General features: G+C 49.0%; 1 protein-coding gene across 1 annotated transcript; it reads right to left on the minus strand.

Moving 5' to 3' along the window:
• Positions 1-2,596: 2,596 nt before the first annotated feature.
• LOC137363826 (UDP-N-acetylhexosamine pyrophosphorylase-like protein 1) lies at positions 2,597-19,063 on the minus strand (the record flags this gene model as incomplete). The annotated part of the gene is made up of 4 exons (XM_068027385.1): positions 18,651-19,063; positions 12,424-12,628; positions 11,826-12,001; positions 2,597-2,852 (listed from the first exon to the last, which is right to left on the minus strand). Coding segments are annotated over exons 1-4 (911 nt in total), but the record flags the coding sequence as incomplete, so codon positions are not given.
• Between the last annotated feature and the right edge of the window lie 240 nt (positions 19,064-19,303).

A 19,303-nucleotide genomic window follows, 5' to 3' on the forward strand; every position in this document is an offset into this window, starting at 1 on the left:
CCCCCCCGTCCCCGTCTCCGTCTCTCCCCTCCTCTCACCCCCCCGTCCGTCTCCGTCTCTCCCTCTCTCCCCTCCGTCCGTCTCCGTCTCTCCTCTCTCCCCCCCCGTCCGTCTCTCCTCTCTCGCCCCCCCCGTCCGTCTCGTCTCTCCTCTCTCTGCGACTCTCGTCCGCTCTCTGTCTCGACTCTCTCTCTCTCTCTCGTCTGCGACTCTCTCCTCTCTCTCCGTCTGCGACTCTCACTCTCTCTCCTCTGTCTGCGACTCTCTCTCTCTCTCTCTGTCTGCGACTCTCTCTCTCTCTCTCTGTCTGCGACTCTCTCTCTCTCTCTCTGTCTGCGACTCTCTCTCCTCTCTCTCAGTCTGCGACTCTCTCTCTCTCTCTCTGTCTGCGACTCTCTCTCTCTCTCTCTGTCTGCGACTCTCTCTCTCTCTCTGTCTGCGATCTCTCTCTCTCTCTCTGTCTGCGACTCTCTCTCTCTCTCTGTCTGCGACTCTCTCTCTCTCTCTGTCTGCGACTCTCTCTCTCTCTCTGTCTGCGACTCTCTCTCTCTCTCTGTCTGCGACTCTCTCTCTCTCCTCTGTCTGCGACTCTCCTCTCTCTCTGTCTGCGACTCTCTCTCTCTCTCTCTGGTCTGCGACTCTCTCTCTCTCTCTGTCTCGACTCTCTCTCTCTCTCTGTCTGCGACTCTCTCTCTCTCTCTGTCTGCGACTCTCTCTCTCTCTCTCTGTCTGCGACTCTCTCTCTCTCTCTCTGTCTGCGACTCTCTCTCTCTCTCTCTGTCTGCGACTCTCTCTCTCTCTCTCTGTCTGCGACTCTCTCTCTCTCTCTCTGTCTGCGACTCTCTCTCTCTCTCTCTCTGTCTGCGACTCTCTCTCTCTCTCTGTCTGCGACTCTCTCTCTCTCTCTCTGTCTGCGACTCTCTCTCTCTCTCTGTCTGCGACTCTCTCTCTCTCTCTGTCTGCGACTCTCTCTCTCTCTCTGTCTGCGACTCTCTCTCTCTCTCTGTCTGCGACTCTCTCTCTCTCTCTGTCTGCGACTCTCTCTCTCTCTCTGTCTGCGACTCTCTCTCTCTCTCTGTCTGCGACTCTCTCTCTCTCTCTGTCTGCGACTCTCTCTCTCTCTCTGTCTGCGACTCTCTCTCTCTCTCTGTCTGCGACTCTCTCTCTCTCTCTGTCTGCGACTCTCTCTCTCTCTCTGTCTGCGACTCTCTCTCTCTCTCTGTCTGCGACTCTCTCTCTCTCTCTGTCTGCGACTCTCTCTCTCTCTCTGTCTGCGACTCTCTCTCTCTCTCTGTCTGCGACTCTCTCTCTCTCTCTGTCTGCGACTCTCTCTCTCTCTCTGTCTGCGACTCTCTCTCTCTGTCTGTCTGCGACTCTCTCTCTCTGTCTGTCTGCGACTCTCTCTCTCTGTCTGTCTGCGACTCTCTCTCTCTGTCTGTCTGCGACTCTCTCTCTCTGTCTGTCTGCGACTCTCTCTCTCTGTCTGTCTGCGACTCTCTCTCTCTGTCTGTCTGCGACTCTCTCTCTCTGTCTGTCTGCGACTCTCTCTCTCTGTCTGTCTGCGACTCTCTCTCTCTCTGTCTGTCTGCGACTCTCTCTCTCTCTCTCTCTCTCTCTCTCTCTGTCTGCGACTCTCTCTCTCTCTCTCTCTCTCTCTGTCTGCGACTCTCTCTCTCTCTCTCTCTCTGTCTGCGACTCTCTCTCTCTCTCTGTCTGTGACTTGCTCGCTCGCTCGGCCTGTCTGTCTGTCTGCGACTCGCTCGCGTCGGGCCTGTCTGTCTGTCTGCGACTCGCTCGCTCGGCCTGTCTGTCTGTCTGTCTGCGACTCGCTCGCTCGGCCTGTCTGTCTGTCTGTCTGCGACTCGCTCGCATCGGCCTGTCTGTCTGTCTGTCTGCGACTCGCTCGCTCGGCCTGTCTGTCTGTCTGTCTGCGACTCGCTCGCTCGGCCTGTCTGTCTGTCTGTCTGCGACTCGCTCGCTCGGCCTGTCTGTCTGTCTGTCTGCGACTCGCATCGCTCGGCCTGTCTGTCTGTCTGCGACTCGCTCGCTCGGCCCGTCCGTCTGCGACTCGCCCGCTCGGCCCGTCCGTCTGCGACTCGCTCTCTCTCTGCGTGCGACTCGTGCTCTCTGCCTGTCTGTCTGCGACTCGCGCTCTCTGTCTGTCTGTGATTCTCTCTCTCTCTCTTGTCTGTCTGTGACTCTCTCTCTCTCTCATGTCTGTCTGTGACTCTCTCTCTCTCTCATGTCCTGTCTGTGACTCTCTCTCTGTTTGTCTGTGACTCTCTCTCTGTTTGTCTGTGACTCTCTCTCTGTTTGTCTGTGACTCTCTCTCTGTTTGTCTGTGACTCTCTCTCTGTTTGTCTGTGACTCTCTCTCTGTTTGTCTGTGACTCTCTCTCTGTTTGTCTGTGACTCTCTCTCTGTTTGTCTGTGACTCTCTCTCTGTTTGTCTGTGACTCTCTCTCTGTCTGTATTAAGGAGGTGCCTAGGCCTGGCTGGAAATGGGGCTTGCGCCTGATGGGGTAGAGTTGCCTATTGCCCGTGAACCTCAGCTGGCGATGCTCGACACACTAGGCAGATATTTAAAGGGGCCTCACACTCTCAGCTGTAACAGAAACACAAATCTCCACCATTTGTCCTGGCACTCCCAGAAGTGTGGAGTTAAACCTAACCAGCTCACCTTGGCCCCACAGTCTGCTCCCTTCTCCACACAGAAGCCAATGAAGACCGGGTCTGCCATCTTCACCAGGATGTTGTCTACACAGTACACATGAACAAACCGAATCCCTCGCTGGTCCATATCCTCTAGAATCTTGTTGTTAGTCAGGGCTCGGTACAGGCCACCATTTCCGTCTGTAGTACAGCAGCACAGGACACAGTTAGTGATGGGACACAGCAATTTCCTCGTCTACGGATGCTAGCCTCTCACCATTCAGAAAATAATGATTTATCTTGCTTGGTCCAAAGTGGATGATCTCAGTCATCCGAACATGAATCTCCATCTGCCACAGCTTTGCTCACTCCTTTAGCTTATGTCCTTTAGCAACTTCATGCTCCCATCTATTTCTTGTGCCTCCTACTTGAATCCTTTCATAACGTGGATATACAGATCGCTATTCCTCCATCCAAGCCACTGAAATATGGTGAAAAGTTGAGACCCCAGTACAAATACCTACCCATTAATCCCACTCCAGTCTCTTACTTCGGAACCAATTAAAATCATGTCACAAGCTTCCCTCCAATTCTATGCATGTTCATTTTTTAATCTTGTGTGGAAGCTAATCACCCAACAGTAATGGAACTGTCACATTGCTGGAATGAGGTGGGGGGGGGGGGGGGGGGGGGGGGGGGGGGCATGGGTGAGGGTGGTTTTTGGGGTCAGAAACTTTACTCTGTATCTAAACCCCATGCTGTATCTGTCCTAGGAGGGTTTGATGGGACAGTGTACAGTGAGCTTTACTCTGCATCTTATCCTTTTTTTTTTAAACCCTTTGTTTTCTTAACTTTGCATCCAACTTTAAAAAAGAAATCTAACTTTTTTGTTAGGAAGGTGGCCTTTATAGCTCAGGCCTCTTTTATTTTGAAGTGACCTTTATCCCCCAGGCCCCCATGTGCATTTTGCATAAATAACTATTTAAAAACATATAAATAAAACAAACCTCAAATTAAAGTACCATTCAGCATCTGTGATGCAATCCAGCCCCTGCGGTGCCCACCACTTGTGGAAGGCCTTAAGCGAACCAGCGCACACCACATGCTCCCTTTCCTTGGGCACTTGGGCATGAACGTAACCTCAGAAGAGGGGCAGGCAATCTGGGCGGACAGACCCCCCCGATGGCCTGCTGCCTGGACCTGTGAATTGGCACCTTGGCTAGGCCCAGGAGCAAACCAGCAAGGAGATCCTCCTCCCAGCCCATCCACCTCCGTGACAATGTTGAAAATGCTAGTCCCTTTAATTAACCAGGAGTCACTTCAGAGTTAATACAGAGCAGGTGATGACCATTGCAATTTGAGTTTGACAGCTGGGTTTTTCCCCAGTCAGGGGAGTTACTTCTTGACAGGGAGTTAGTCCAGCGGGGAAGAGTGTGAACTGTGGATTCAGAATAAAACAGTTGTGGATCACGGACTGTCTCCTGCTTCCTGGTTTTGGTGAAGGGAGACCTGCCAATTGATCATGGTAGCAGAGGATTAACTTTGACCTCTTCAAATGGGAAGATAAGGAAAAACAAGTAATTTTTTTTTTCTGACAAAAGTAAAGCTCCTGGCGGCTTTCAAGGCGCAATGGCTGAGTCACGCCACAGGCTCTCAAACTTGGATTACACACCAGTCTTTTCGGAATTGGAACCATATGAACAATGGAAGAATGAAGTGGAAATGTGGACTCGGGTCACGTCCCTAACCAAGAGGAAGCAAGGTATGGCCTTGGTTTTGTCTTTACCAGGGTAAAGCAAGATTAACAATCAAGTATTTTCAGAACTGGATGTTACTGACTTAGATACCGAAGAGGGATTGCCGATTCTAATACAATTTATGGACAAGATTGACAAAAAAGATGATTTGTTGGAAGCCTATGAGGCATGGTCGATTTTTGATAAATTTAAGATGGACAATCAGTCCAGAAGAATATGTCATGGAATTTGACAGGTTATATAAAAGACTTAAAAAATTCAATCTAGAAATTCCGGAGTCTGTGCTTGCATTCAAATTGTTAGATTGTGCACAAATCTCACATATGGATAGACTTTTGGTTTTGACAGGTTTCAATTTCATGGTAAAGATTTTTTTTTGAGCAAATGACTGCTGCCCTAAAGAAATTTTTGGGGAGGCAACCCTTTACAGCTAACTTCATGTCATAAATTTGAAATTCTGCAGTGATACAGAGAATGGAAGACTCCTTGATTACTGACTCTCAAAATCCGACGGGGGCCTAGTCGCAGGCCCTTGTACAAACAGGGAGTTGTTGAAAGATGTTCTGAGGTGGGTCGTACTTTTTATAGATTTGTGAATCAAAACAAAGTGCAAGATTGGAATGGTAACCGAAAGTGAATGAATCCTAGAAATGCACGGGGAATGATTAATAGGTGTTTTTGGTGTGAGTCTAAGTATCACTACGCAAGGAATTGTCCAAATATCAGGAATCAAAGTAAGTCATGAAACGGACGATTCTGACGATGAATATGATAAGAATGAATGGCTTGAAGGTATTGTATTAGCGACCGAAAATGTAAGTCGGGCCATGAGCATCTTGGTTGCCGATTCATTCAACTGTGCAGTATTAGATCGTGGCTGTAACTCAACAATGTGTGGAGTCGATTTGGCTAAACTGTTACTTGGAAACCCTTGACAAGACAGATAAAAGGAAAGTTAAAGAATATGAAAGCACGATCTGCTTTAGGGTCAGGGACGATAATACATCAGCGTCTTTGAAGAGTGGTCCTCCCATGTGAAATAGCAGGAATGCATCATTTCATCATCACTGGTGTGGTTCAGAGTGACATACCGTTATTGCTAAGTATATCTTCGATGAAAAAAGCAAAGATGAGATTGGACACAGAGAATGACAAAATTTGTCTTTGCTGAAGCTGTAAATTTGCAATTCACTGGATCAGGACATTATTGTATTCTGTTGAGGAAACCGAGTGTTTCCTGACAAGAAGTCCAAGAAGTATTATTGACCTCTGGAGACAAGAGTCTGGCTAAGAAGAGGAGGATTATCTGGAAGTGCACAGACAATTTGCCCATCCTCCATCACAAAAGTTAAAGTTACTGCTGAAGGATGCTGGAGTTGTGGATAAAGAATATGAATCCCTTGTTGAACAGATCACATCTCAATGTGACATGTGTATTAAATATCAGAAGACACCACTGCGCTCGTTTGCAATTCCCGTTAGCCCGGGAATTTAATGAAGTGGTGGCTATGGACCTGAAAGCATGGGACAAGGATTGAAGTATTTATCTCTTACATTTTGTAGATATGGCAACTAGGTTCAGCAAATCTACACTATTAAACAACAAGGACAAACAGACGATAGTGGATATAGTTATGGAAAAGTGGGTTGGTATGGGCCTTGGCACGCCAACAAAATTTCTAAGATGACGGAGGGGAATTTGCAAATGACAAGTTTAGGGACATGTGTGAGAACTTAAATACTGTAGTTATGAACACTGCTGCAGAAAGTCGATTCAGCAATGGCTCATGTGAAAGAAATCATGCGACAGTTGATGAAATGTTACACAAGATATTAGCGGATCAAGCAAACTGCAAGCCGCAAACAGCTCTGGCATGGGCAGTATATGCAAAAAATTCTTTAAAAATGACGAGGGCGGGGTGGGAGGGGTATAGCCCATACCAATTGGTGTACGGCCGTAATCCAAAATTACCTTCCATACCATGTGATGATCCTCCAGTTCTAGAGGGTAGGGCTATTAGCTCTACTTTCTCCGCCCACCTAAAAGCGCTACATGCCGACAGGAAAGCGTTTATCAAAGCTGAAGCTTCAGAAAGCATTTTGATAGCGCATAAGACAGTCTGGGGAAGACTTTAGTTCTGGCGACCTTGTTTATTATAAGGCAGAAGGGCATAGGCAATGGAGAGCTCCGGAAAAAATTATAGGACGTGACGGGAAAACTCTAATTGTACACATGGAAATCAGACCATAAAAGCACATTCTTCACAAGTAATAGGGATGCATTATGAATTTTCAGACACTGAGAATGTGGGAGAAGGTGATGATCATGAGGCATCTTGTACATCGCATACCCATGAATTCTGTGATTTTGAGCTGGAGGGGCAGGATCTGCGAGCTCAAGAAAGATATACCAATACACGTACTGATCATGAAGAACAAGAAAAAGCAATCTCATCCAGGGATCGTTTGCCTAAAGTAGGTGCACTGGCCAGAAGGGTCAGATAACTGGAGGGAGGCTACGATAGTTGGACGAGCAGGTAAGTGTAGGGCAAATACAAAAATTGGTTAAATGTCCAAGAAGAGGGACAGGAAGTGAAGGTTATGGATTGGCAGAAGGGAGTTCAAGAATGGAGAGCAAGAAAACATAGCTCAAGTTCGAGTAATTATTCAGGTGATACGTCTGGGAGGAGGAAAAGATTGCGTACGGTTGGAGAGGACTTCTAATAGACATTCTGATAGGAGTCCAGAGAGACCTCAACAAGTGAGAAGAGCCCACAGCCTGACGAGATGACGGTGTAGCATGGATAGTACAGGGCCTTCTTAGAAAAAGGACAGAAGCAGAAGTCCTCGTGATCGAGAGGTATTTGTAGCCGCTAACAGATTAGAAGGTAGGGCGATAAGAGAGGCTAAACTAAGAGAGTTAGAAAGTTGGAAAGAATTTGGGATACTTTACGAGGTTGCGGATAGAGGCCAACCTGCTCTATCACACAGATGGATCTGTACAGAAAAGGTACTACCAGATGGGACCTAATAAGCCCTATGTTGGTGGCCAGAGGTTTTGAGGAGTGCTTGGGGGATAAAGATATCAGGGTAGACCCTCCCACAGCGGGAAAGGTGATTTTGAGAGTCCTTTTGGCCATTTTAGCAACCTATTCCTGGAGGTGTAAGTCCATAGATATCAAAGATGCTTTCCTTCAGGATGACCTGCTTCAGAGGGAAGTGTTTCTCCAGCCTCCGAAGGAAGCATCAGACATCGAAGGGAAGCTCTGGAAGTTGATTAACTGTGTTTACGGGTTGAATGATGCTTCCTGGGTATGATATTTTTTAGTGAGGGCAGTTCTGTTACAGTAAGTGTGTTCACAACTGAAGGTGGATCCTGCAATGTTTCATTGGCACTATATTGGAAAACTTTCGGGTATCTTTATGATGCACGTGGTCGATTTTTTTGGGGTTGCAGTAATGAGTCTGAAAAAGAATGTTATTCATCGAATTAGGAAAGAATTTAAAATTGGCTGTCAAGCCTCTGGGGCTTTTAAATAGGTGGGTTTGGAGATAAAGTAGGTTGAGTCAGATGTAATTTTACATCAACATTCTTACTTGGAAAATGTCAATCCCATCACAATTGGTCGCACCAGATCTGGGCAGAAAGATGAGGCTGCTTCCAAGGATGAAATGGAACAGCTGAAGAGTCTTGTCGGACAGTTCAATTGGTTAGCCACACAGATAAGACCAGATGCGCATTTTGATCTGCTAGAAATTAGTCTTGTGATGAAAAATCCAAAGGTTGAGGACATCTTGAGAGCAAACAAAACTTCAAAAAAAATTAAAAACAGAGAAGTGTATGCTGAAATTCCCAGCTTTGGGTGATACCAAAAATATGAAATTAATAATTTTTAGTGATGCCTCGCATGCAAACCTTAGTGATAGATTTTCCAGTGCAGGAGGTTTTGTGATATTCCTTGTGCGAGAGGAAGATAAGAAGAGTGGTGAAGAGCACACCAGCTGCTGAAACTCTTGCACTTGTTGATGCTGTTGCCATGGAGTTCTATTTGTCCAAGATCTTGGAAGGAATGTTATATAAAAAAAAGAGACTGAAAGGACAATATCAATAGAATGTTACATAGATAATCGATCTCTGTGGGATAATGTACATTCTACAAAAAGCATAAATGAAAAAAGGCTGAGGATAGACATAGCCAGTTTAAAGCAAATGTTGGAGAGGAAAGAAATCTCTAAGCTAAGGTGGGTAAATACTAGTCATCAACTATTGGACTGTCTCACTAAATATGTTTTTTTTCTTAAAAAGAAAGGGAATCTGACAATGTTGAAAATACTGGTCCCTTTAATTAACCACGACTTACTTCAGAGTTAATCGAGAGCAGGTGATGCCCATTGCAGCTTGTATTTAAGGGCTGGGTTTTTCCCCAGTCAGGGAAGTTACTTCTGGACAGGGAGTTAGTCCAGTGGGGAAGAGTGGAAGCTGGAATTTGTACTGAACTGTGGATTCAGAATAAAAGAGTGTGGATCACAGACTGTCTCCTACTTCCTGGTTTGGGTGAATGGATATCTTCCAATTGATCATTCCGCACCGGGTGCCCAAAGATCAAGAATGTGAGGCTGAGGTGCAGCCAAAACTTGACGAGCAGCCCTCTAAAACACTCAGAGGGGCTGCAACCTCGCACAATCCATAGAAACATGGAATATGGACTTGTCCAGGCCGCTGAAATTACAGGAGGCCTGGGAGTCTGTGAACCTACTTAAAAGTCTATTGCACGAGACTGCCCTGTGCAGCCCTCTCCACTCCAGGTCCCTGATATAAAGGGGGAGGATTCCCGCATAGAGAGACCTCCACCGGGGTTTCCCCTTGCTGCCAGATGGCAGCACGGCATGTCCAGGTGGCAGATAGGGGTGAGGAAGTGGAGTGTGTGCAGGAGCAGCTCATACAGGAAACCTCTCCGTGCAATGTGGAATGGCATGAGGGCATTTCTGACAGGCATCTCAGGTTGTGTGGGACCGGCTCCTGAGGAGGGTTTTGGGGTCTGCGTCTGATGAACAGTTCTGGCCGAGCCAGCCCCACCCAGTGTCAGAGCCCTCTCCTCCACTGGTAGGGGTGCACCCTGACTGGAGGCGACCACGTTCCAGACTTTGAATAGATCCCAATAAAAGACAGGCATCTCCCTCAGAGAGGCACGGCTAACGGTTGCCGCTGGGAGCTGTGTGTCGCCTTGAAGGCAGTACCCCAGCGGAAAAAAATATGTTGCCAGTGCACACTGCCCTCCTCTATCGGGAGACTCAGGACTGCGCCAGAGACCCAGTGTTTCTTCGTGCCCCAAAGAAAGCAACAAGCTTCGTCTGGATCCCAGAAGACATGGATGTGAGTCTTACCCACAATCCACCATCACCTCAAAGAGGGGAAGACCCCTGCTTCCTTCTCCAGTCGGCCCAGAATCAACGGAACAAATCCTGGAATCGCTCGTCCTCCAGCAAACGGTTGTTGAAGTGCCAGTACGCAGACCCCATCTGCATGCGGAGCGGAATGAGCTCTGCCCACACCAGGTAGTGGTCCAAGCACGGCACCAGCCATATGAAGGCCACTGAGGCACAGGCGACATATGCCTGCAAAACATAGAGGTGGTCAATTCGGGACCCTCCTCCTCCAGGTGAAGGCACTAGAGTCGGGATGGAGATTCCGCCTGACGTCCACCAAGTCAAGGGAACTGATCAGTTCCCTCAACTGCTTCACTGATGTTTGGCTACACTGGGGACCAGAGAAAGCCCGCACCACGAGGGCGCAGTTGAAATCCAACACCCACCCCACCCACCCTCCGCCTCCAGAGGATGATGCACTCACTGCTATAGATGGAGCTCAAGAGAGTAGACATTTCTTTTCAGAAGCGCGCTTGTAATGCGCCGTGCCTGGGCGTATACACGTTCACAAAGTGGAGCTGCGTGCCACCCAAGCAAACGGCGATGTGGAGTAAATGGCCTGGCACAAGCTCCTTGACACAAGTTTGCCAACTGAAAAGTCGGGGCCAACAAGATAGCTACCCCACCTTAAATAGGGTTGAGGTGACTCATGTAGTCCCCACCCTGCCATTCGAGGAGCCAGGGAACTCGGGAGGAGGCACGAGGATGTCCACTGCCTCACTGGCGATGCATTCAATATCATCTTCCGTGCCCCACACCAAGTACCCATCCTCCTCTGGATAGTCACTGCCAGTGGCTAACACACCGACAATACACTGTGGGGCGGATCCCGGCCCCGTGCCAGCTGGTCCCGCCTCCCTCACTATCTGACCCCCAGGATCAATGGCGGAGGAGTCTCTGCTGGTCTCCACTGGAAACTGGGCTCATAGGTGCCAGCGGTTCAGGACCACCCACCCCCAACACCCCCACAAATCTGCCCCCGGGCTAGTGAGCGGCTTAGGGTGATGGTTGTTCCTGACTCCGGAAATCCAGCTGGAGGCGGAGAGAGGAGGCCATCTCCAACCCCGCTAGTCCCCACAGGGTCAGCAGATAGGACACTAATTATGGTATGCAAATTGAACTCTGGGTCGGGAACGTTCCGGACGGCTGCAACAGGCAGCTGGGAGTGTTGACCCCCACAGTCCCGCCCCCACCCCCACCCAGAAAGCCGCTGGAAAACCCCAAATCTGTCCGAAGTTGGGAAACCGCAGTTCCCACTCCTTGCACCTATCAGCTGTGAAACTGACAGCGCAATGTTTTAAAAAGCCGTCTGAAAGAAGTCGACAATGCAAAACTTCTCACCTCTGAGATGCATCCGTGGGCCGGATGGAAACCTTTGGCAGGCAGGATCCTCGTCCGCAAGCCTTATGTTGGAAAACCCTGGTGTAGAGGGAGCTTTACTGTTTCTAACCCATGCTGCAGTTGCCCTGGCAGTGCTAGGTACCCAAAGTGAGAACTGCTCTATTCTGTAGCACTGACATCATGAGCAGGGCCACCATTTGACTATAGCTGAAGCAGCCAAATTCCAGTTTCGTACAGTAGGCCTCTCGCCTGCACTACCTTGCATGATTCCATCCATTTTTCTGAGAAAGAGCATTCTTGCTAATACTCGATGGGCAGAATGGCCACCCTTCTGTGTTATAACAACTCTATAATGTGGTAGGGAATTAGAGGCACAGGATCTGTAATGGAGCAGTAATTTGAGACATGGCTGCAGTAAAGGCACCACAATGGGCATCAGTACCTTGGGAATTGGTGGGAGAGGGGAGGAGGAACTAAGTCAGTGACAGCTCACACTGCTGATCACAATACTAAATTGCAGAGAATGCCAGGTGATCAAGTGGTGCTGGGATCCATCCCCTGCTTATACCTGAACGGCCACATGGGTGAGGTAATGACGGTTGGGCCCAGAGAGAGAGAATTAAAATTATTTTAAAATAAGTGCACCAACCTGGAGCCATGGCAATCCTTCCCTTCTGTTCTAGAATTATCTTCCCATTGAAGTCAACAGCCGGTAGCATCTGCTGTTCAAACATGACAATGTTGCACGGGGCCAGACCGAAGTAATTGTGCTGGACGAAAAATTTCTTTGTGGGTTCCAACGTGAATTCACTAGTCATAATGTACCTAGAAGATGCCGAGGGAAGTCAGTGGCGATACAACAACCTGCCGCAGGCTGTCTCAAGGTAACTGTCCTGTAATGGTGTATGCATGTGTGTATATATATGTATGTATGTATATAAAAAAAACACACACACAGTAACCGCCCTCTACTGGTATCCAGACACACACACACACAATAACCGTCCTCTACTGGTATCCATACACACTCACACACAATAACCGCTCTGTACTGCTATCCAGACACACTTGCAGAGTAACTGCCCTGTACTCATGTGTGTACGCGTACATGTACACACGTACACACACACACACCCACACACACACACACACACACACACACACAGTTACTGTCCTGTACTGGCATCCAGACACACTCACACACAGTAGCTGTCCTATGTGAAACCAATTAGATGACACATACTCACCAAGGAACTATACATTTTTTGCCGAGTCTTTCCGTAGCCAGCTGCTGTACTTTGCGAATGCGCTCAGCCTGGATTTGGTAAAGGGTTTTCCTGCTCGGCAGTCCAACATCATACATGCCCTTTGGGTAAGGCACGCCCAGCCGGGTACCCTGTCCTCCAGCCAAGAGGAGCACAGCCACCTTGTCTTGGGAGATCTCATGGAAACCTGGAACAGAAGGATAAGACCTTTACCAGCAGCTAAGCAGACAACCATACTTGCAGCCTGGGTATCCCAAATTCATAGAACAACCACTGCCCACGCTGGATATCCCCCCAGTGTTATACAGTGGCAGATCGGTACCTAAGGGTATTGTAAACCAGTCTTATACAGTGACAAACCAGTATTGTACCCCTGTTATATTGAGACAGACCTGTAACCACCAGTTCTCTACCCCAGTATTATACAGTGACAGGTTGTTGTATCGCCACTGACTTCCCTCGGCATCTTCTAGCTACATTATGACTAGTGAATTCACGTTGGAACCCACCAGCACTGTACCTCAGAATTACACAGTCTCAGACTTGTACCCACCAGTACTGTACCGTGTTATACAGAGACAGACCTGTACGGACCAGTACTGTACCCACCAGTACTGTACCCGTGTTATACAGTGACAGACCTGTACCACCAGTACTGTACCAGTGTTATACTGTGACAGACCTGTACCACCAGTACTGTACCAGTGTTATACTGTGACAGACCTGTACCACCAGTACTGTACCAGTGTTATACTGTGACAGACCTGTACCACCAGTACTGTACCCCAATGTTATATAGTGACAGACCTGTACCAAGCAGTACTGTACTCATGATTTACAGTGGCTGAATTGTGACCACCAGCACTGAACGCGTGTTAAGCAGTGACAAACTTGTACACTCCAGTACAGTGCTCCAGTGTTAGAGTGACAGACCTTTACCCACCAGCACTGCACCCGTGTCATCGAAACAGACCTGTACCCATCAGTATTGTCACCCAGTGCTATACAGTGACTTGTACCCACCAGTACTGAAAAGTACCTGTGATTTACAGTGCCAGACCTATACCCCAGTGTTATGCAGTGATAGGCCTGTACCCATAAGTACTGTACCCGTGTTGTACATGACAGACCTGTACCTACCAGTACTGTACTCGCCATTCAACTAGATCACGACTGATCTACGTCAATGCCATTTTCCCACACTATCCCCATATTGCTTGATATCTTTAATATCTAGAAATCTATCGATCTCTGTTCGAATATACTCAATGACTGAGCCTTCACAGCCCTCTGGGGTCGAGAATTCCAAAGATTCACCACTCTCCGAGTGAAGAAATTCCTTCTCATCTCAGTCCTAAATGACCTACCTCTTATTCTGAGGCTGCATCCTCTGGTTCTAAACCCCCCCAGCCGAGGGAAACATCCTTCCTGCATCAACCCTGTCAAGCCCTGTAAGAATTTTGTATGCTTCAATGAGATCACATTTTCATTCTTCTAAACTCTAGAGAATGAATACAGGCCCAGACTCCTCAATCTCTCCTCACAGGACAATCCCGCCATCCCAGGAATCAGTCTGATAAACCTTCATTGCACTCCCTCTATGGCAAGTATATCTTCCTTCAGTATGGAGACCAAAACTGTACACAATACTCCAGGTGTGGCCTCACCAAGGCTCTATACATTTGCAGCAAGTCTTCTTTACTCCTGTACTCAAATCCTCTTGCAATAAAGGTCAGCATACCATCTGCCTTCCTAATTGCTTGCTGCACCTTGTAAAGAAGGACACCCAGGTCCAATTGGACATCAACACTTCCCGATCTCTCACCATTTAAGAAATACTTGGCAATTCTGTTTTTCCTACCAAAGTTGATAAATTCACATTTTATTCCATCTGCCATGTTCTTGCCCACTCTCTCAGCCTGTCTAAATCCCCTTGAAGCCGCTTTGCATCCTCCTTACAACTTACAGTCCCACCTAGTTTTGTTTTGTGTCATCAGCATACTTCGAAATATTACATTTGGTCCCCACATCCAAATCATTGATACTGTGAGCAACTGGGTCCCAAGCACTGATCCTTGTGGTACCCCACTAGTCACTGCCTGCCAACCTGAGAATGACCCATTTATTCTAACCAATTATGCGGGACCTTATTGAAAGCCTTCTGAAAATCTAAATACACCACATCCACTGGTTCCTCCTTACCTATTCTGCTAGTTACATCCTCAGATGAAACTCCAACAGGGTTGTCAAACATGATTTCCCTTTCATAAATCCATGTTGACTCTACCCAATCCTGCCATTATTTTTTAAGTGTCCAGTTATCACATCCTTTATAATAGATTCTAACATTTTCCCCACTAATGATGTCAGGCTAATAGGTCTGTAGTTCCCCATTTTCTCTCTCCCTCCTTTCTTAAATAGGGGGGTTCATTTGCAGGAACCGCTCCAGAATCTATAGAATTTTGGAAGATGACCACCAACGCATCCACTATCTCCGCGGTCACCTCTACGAACACTCTGGGATGTGGATGATCAAGTCCAGGGGATTTGTCAACTTTCCGACCCATTAATTTCCCCAGTACTACTTTTTAACTAATATTAATTTATTTCAGTTCCTCATTCTCACTAGTCCCTTGGTTCTCTAGTAGGTCTGGGTGGTTTTGTATTTTCCTCCGTGAAGACAGATAAAGTATTTGTTTAGTTTCTCTGTCATTTCCTTATTCCCCATTATAAATTCTCTTGTCTCTGCCTGTAGCAGGCCCACATTTGTCTTTGCTAATCTTTTCCTTTCTACATACCTATAGAAACTATTACATCTGTTTTTATGTTTCTTGCAAGCTTACTTTCATATTCTATTTTCTGCTTCTTTATTAGTTTCTCGAGTTCTTCTTTGTTGAATTTTAAAATGTTCCCAATCCTCAGCTTACTACTTTTTTTAGCAACTTTATAAGCCTCTTCCTTTGATCTAACACAATCTTTAACTTCTCTTGTTAGCTATGTTTGGATCCCTTTTCCTGCTGGGTTTTTGTGCCTCAAAGAAATGCAAAGACTTGGAACTATACTGTCATTCTTTCACTGCCACTGGGTCAAAAACCTGGAACTCCCTTGCTAACACGGTGGGTGTACCTACACTATATGGACTGCAGCAGTTCAAGAAGGCAGCAGCACGTTCTCCAAGGCAATTTGGGATGGGCAATAAATGCTGGCCTTGCCACTGACGCTCACATTCCACAAACTAATAAAACAAATCTAAGCGGGATACAAACTACTCGGGGTCAGATAGTGAACATTTAAAAGTTCATAAAAAAGTTCCGATGAAGGGTCACTGACCCGAAACGTTAACTCTGCTTCTCTTTCCACAGATGCTGCCAGACCTGCTGAGTGGTTCCAGCATTTCTTGTTTTTATTTAAAAGTTCATGACAGGTTGACAAAGCCTTTAAAAATAATTCAAAATTAGAACAGTGAAGTTGGTAAGAGAATATCTGATAGAGGGTTCAAAATAATGAAGGGTTTTGACAGGTAAATCAGAAGAAAGTATTTCCACTGGTCAATCAGTTAGTAGCTAGAGGGCATCAGTTAAGACCGTCACCAAAGGGAGAGGTTAGGAGTGCCTTTTTGCTTACACAGAAAGTTCTCAGGACATGGATCGTCCTATCAGAAGCAGTAATGGCAGCATAATTCAGAACAGATTTAAGAAGCAAGTGGATACATATTGGCATATGGGGAACAAAACTGAAATAGTCTGGGAAAAGGACAAGATCTTTCCGCAAGGCAACCCCTGTATGATGAATTGAAGGGTCAACAAAGACTTGCGGGTTGATAGGTAAATTGGCCATTGTAAATTGCCCTTGTGTAGGTAGGTGGTATGAGAATTGAGGGAAGGTGGGCTTGTAAGAGGGAAATGGGATTAATGTAGGATTAGTATAAATGGGTGGTTGATGGTTGGCGCGGACTAGTTGGGCCGAAGGGCCTCTTTTGGTGCTGTAATCTCTCTATGACTCGAACTACCATACCATGCTTTATAATAGTGGGCCAGGTGGGTGGGACTATGGGCTGGAATAGTGATGGACAATAATGGTTATGTGCTGAATGCTCAGCACTGAGGAAGTCAGCACGAGCCAAGTGGTGGTGATTATTCCTGAGTCAGCAGCCAGCCACAACTGACCTGAAAGAGACTTCATGTAATATACTGGAGCGGTGCAGCTTCCTGTTGACTCTGTCAGTCACGGGAATATCACACAGTGAACACCAAAAACTACTTCTACGACATGAAACAGCTCAGTCTGCAGGCATTGCAGAGGCCCAGTTGCCAGTTACACCCTCTCTGCGACACCCGATCATCACTGTGAAACCTCCACCCCGCTCTACCCCCACATCCTCCACCTCACCCCCACACCCCACCATCCCCCCCACACCCTCCCTCACGCCCAAACTCCCCAACCTCCCTCACCCACTCCCTCACGCCCAAACTCCCTCACCCTCCGCCTCATCCTCCCTCACGCCCAAACTCTCTCACCCCCACCCTCCCTCACGCCCAAACTCCCCAACCTCCCTCACGCCCAAAATCCCAATCCTCCCTCACCCCCACCCTTCCTCACGCCCAAACTCCCCTCACCCCCTCCCTCCGCTCCCCCATCCTCTCCCCCCATCCCTCACACCCAAACTCCCCAACCTCCCTCATCTTCCCCACAATCCCTCACACCCAAACTCCCTACCGCCCAAACTCCCAATCCTCCCTCACGCTCAAACTCCCAATCCTCCCTCACCTTCTCCCACGCCCAAACTCCCAATCCTCCCTCACCCTCTCCCATGCCCAAACTCCCAATCCTCCCTCACCCTCTCCCACGCCCAAACTTCCAATCCTCCCTCACCCTCTCCCACGCCCAAACTTCCAATCCTCCCTCACCCTCTCCTACGCCCAAACTCCCAATCCTCCCTCACCTTCTCCCACGCTCAAACTCCCAATCCTCCCTCACCCTCTCCCACGCCCAAACTTCCAATCCTCCCTCACCTTCTCCCACGCCCAAACTCCCAATCCTCCCTCACCCTCTCCCACGCCCAAACTTCCAATCCTCCCTCACCCTCTCCCACGCCCAAACTTCCAATCCTCCCTCACCTTCTCCCACGCCCAAACTCCCAATCCTCCCTCACCCTCTCCCACGCCCAAACTCCCAATCCTCCCTCACCCTCTCCCACGCCCAAACTTCCAATCCTCCCTCACCTTCTCCCACGCCCAAACTCACCATTCTCCCTCACCCACTCCCTCACACCCAAACTCCCAATCCTCCCTCACCCTCTCCCACGCCCAAACTTCCAATCCTCCCTCACCTTCTCCCACGCCCAAACTCCCAATCCTCCCTCACCCTCTCCCACGCCCAAACTTCCAATCCTCCCTCACCTTCTCCCACGCCCAAACTCCCAATCCTCCCTCACCTTCTCCCACGCTCAAACTCCCAATCCTCCCTCACCCTCTCCCACGCCCAAACTTCCAATCCTCCCTCACCTTCTCCCACGCCCAAAACTCCATTCCTCCCTCAGCCCCTCTCCCCACTCGCCAAACTTCCAATCCTCCCTCACCTCACCCACGCTCAAACTCCAATCCTCCCTCACCCTCTCCACGCCCAAACTTCCAATCTCTCCCTCACCTTCTCCCCCACGCCCAAACTCACCATTCTCCTCACCCACTCCCTCACACCCCCAAACTCCCAATCCTCCCTCACCCTCTCCTCAAACTCCCAATCCTCCCTCACCCTCTCCCACGCCCAAACTTCCAATCCTCCCTCACCTTCTCCCACGCCCAAACTCACCATTCTCCCTCACCCACTCCCTCACACCCAAACTCCCAATCCTCCCTCACCCTCTCCCACGCCCAAACTTCCAATCCTCCCTCACCTTCTCCCACGCCCAAACTCACCATTCTCCCTCACCCACTCCCTCACACCCAAACTCCCAATCCTCCCTCACCCTCTCCCACGCCCAAACTTCCAATCCTCCCTCACCTTCTCCCACGCTCAAACTCCCAATCCTCCCTCACCCTCTCCCACGCCCAAACTTCCAATCCTCCCTCACCTTCTCCCACGCCCAAACTCACCATTCTCCCTCACCCACTCCCTCACACCCAAACTCCCTACCCTCCCAAACTCACCATCCTCCCCCACAATCCCTCACACCCACTCTGCGCCCCCTCTCTCCCCGATCCCCTCCTCACCGCGCTCCTGCCATCTCCTCAGCGTCTCGGCCTCTGTCCGTAGGGCGCTGCCGATCACCTCCTCAGGCAGGGGCTCCATATGGCGGATTAGCGGTGCCTGGCTGGGGGTCCGTGCCCGGATTGCCGAGTCGCAGTGAGCCCGCAGCTCCCCCGGCTCCAGCTGGTATAAAACAGCCTCCAACGCCCGCCGCTCCTCGGCGGTCAGCTGCTCCCAAAACCGCAACACCTCAGGCTGCCCGGCCGCCACCAGCCGCTCCGTCAACGCCTTCAACATCACAACTCCAGGTAGAACAACACATACACCTTCGGCAAAGCAGCACACAGGGGACTGGGCCTGCAGGCTGGTGCAACCCTAGCAACGGGGGGACAGCCTGCACCATGGGCGGGATCTGAGCTAGGAGGTTAGTGGGCGTGACCTGCTGTTGGAGGTGTTCCGATGGGCGGGGCCTGATGTTGGAGGCGTTCCAGTGGGCGGGCCTAGTGTTGGAGGTGTTCTGGGGGCGGGGCCTTGCGTTGGAGGTGTTTTCAGAGTGGAGTTTGGTGTTGGAGGTGCTCTGGTGGGCGGGGCCTAGTGATGGAGGTGCTTTAGTGGGCGTGGCCTTGTGTTGGAGGTGTTTCCAGTGGGTGGGGCCTGGTGTTGGAGGCGATCTGGG

This window comes from Heterodontus francisci, unplaced genomic scaffold (assembly GCF_036365525.1).
Source record: "Heterodontus francisci isolate sHetFra1 unplaced genomic scaffold, sHetFra1.hap1 HAP1_SCAFFOLD_1092, whole genome shotgun sequence".
NCBI classification, from domain to species: Eukaryota; Metazoa; Chordata; class Chondrichthyes; order Heterodontiformes; family Heterodontidae; genus Heterodontus; species Heterodontus francisci.